The 565-nt window shown below is 64.2% G+C and overlaps 1 protein-coding gene across 1 annotated transcript; it reads right to left on the reverse strand.

Annotated features, from left to right (window-relative positions):
- Window positions 1-175: 175 nt before the first annotated feature.
- Window positions 176-451, reverse strand: ENH_00043260 (hypothetical protein, conserved; the record flags this gene model as incomplete). Its single annotated transcript, XM_013585380.1, has 1 exon — window positions 176-451. The coding sequence occupies one exon, from the start codon at window positions 449-451 to the stop codon at window positions 176-178; it is 276 nt and encodes a 91-aa protein (XP_013440834.1).
- Window positions 452-565: the final 114 nt, after the last annotated feature.

The following is a 565-nucleotide window of genomic DNA, read 5'->3' on the forward strand; positions in this document are numbered from 1 at the left end:
GACAGGCAGAGGTAGGGGGAGATGGGGGAGCTCGCGGTTTGCTGCGCAGCGAGCGCTGCGCAAGGGTCACACAAACTGCTGCTGCTGCTGCTGCTGCTGCTGCTGCGCATCTAGCACTGCTGCTGCTACAACTGCTGCTGCTGCTGCTGCAGCTGCGCAGCTACCACTGCGGCCACTACGCCTGCTGCTGCTGCAGCTGCGCATCTACTACCCCTGCTCCTCCTGCACCCGCTGCTGCAGCTGCGCATCTACTACCCCGCCCTCCTACACCCGCTGCTGCTGCTGCTGCTGCTGCTGCTGCTGCTGCTGCTGCTGCTGCTGCTGCTGCTGACTCTTTGAAGAGGTCGATGTCGCAGCCGCTGTTGACGAGGGTCCTGTAGAAAGTGGGGGAGTGCAGCAGCGCGAGGAAAATGTGCTGCATGCTGACGAGGCAGCTTTCTGCTTCCGCCATTCGCCGCGCCCGCAGAAAGACCTCCACCACTGCAGCAGTCACCTTCGCGCCACCCAGCGGCACCGTCACCTGCAGCAGCAGCAGCAGCAGCAGCAGCAGCAGCAGCAGCAGCAG

The sequence above is a fragment of the Eimeria necatrix genome, genomic scaffold (assembly GCF_000499385.1).
Source record: "Eimeria necatrix Houghton genomic scaffold, Enh_scaff3210, whole genome shotgun sequence".
NCBI classification, from domain to species: Eukaryota; Apicomplexa; class Conoidasida; order Eucoccidiorida; family Eimeriidae; genus Eimeria; species Eimeria necatrix.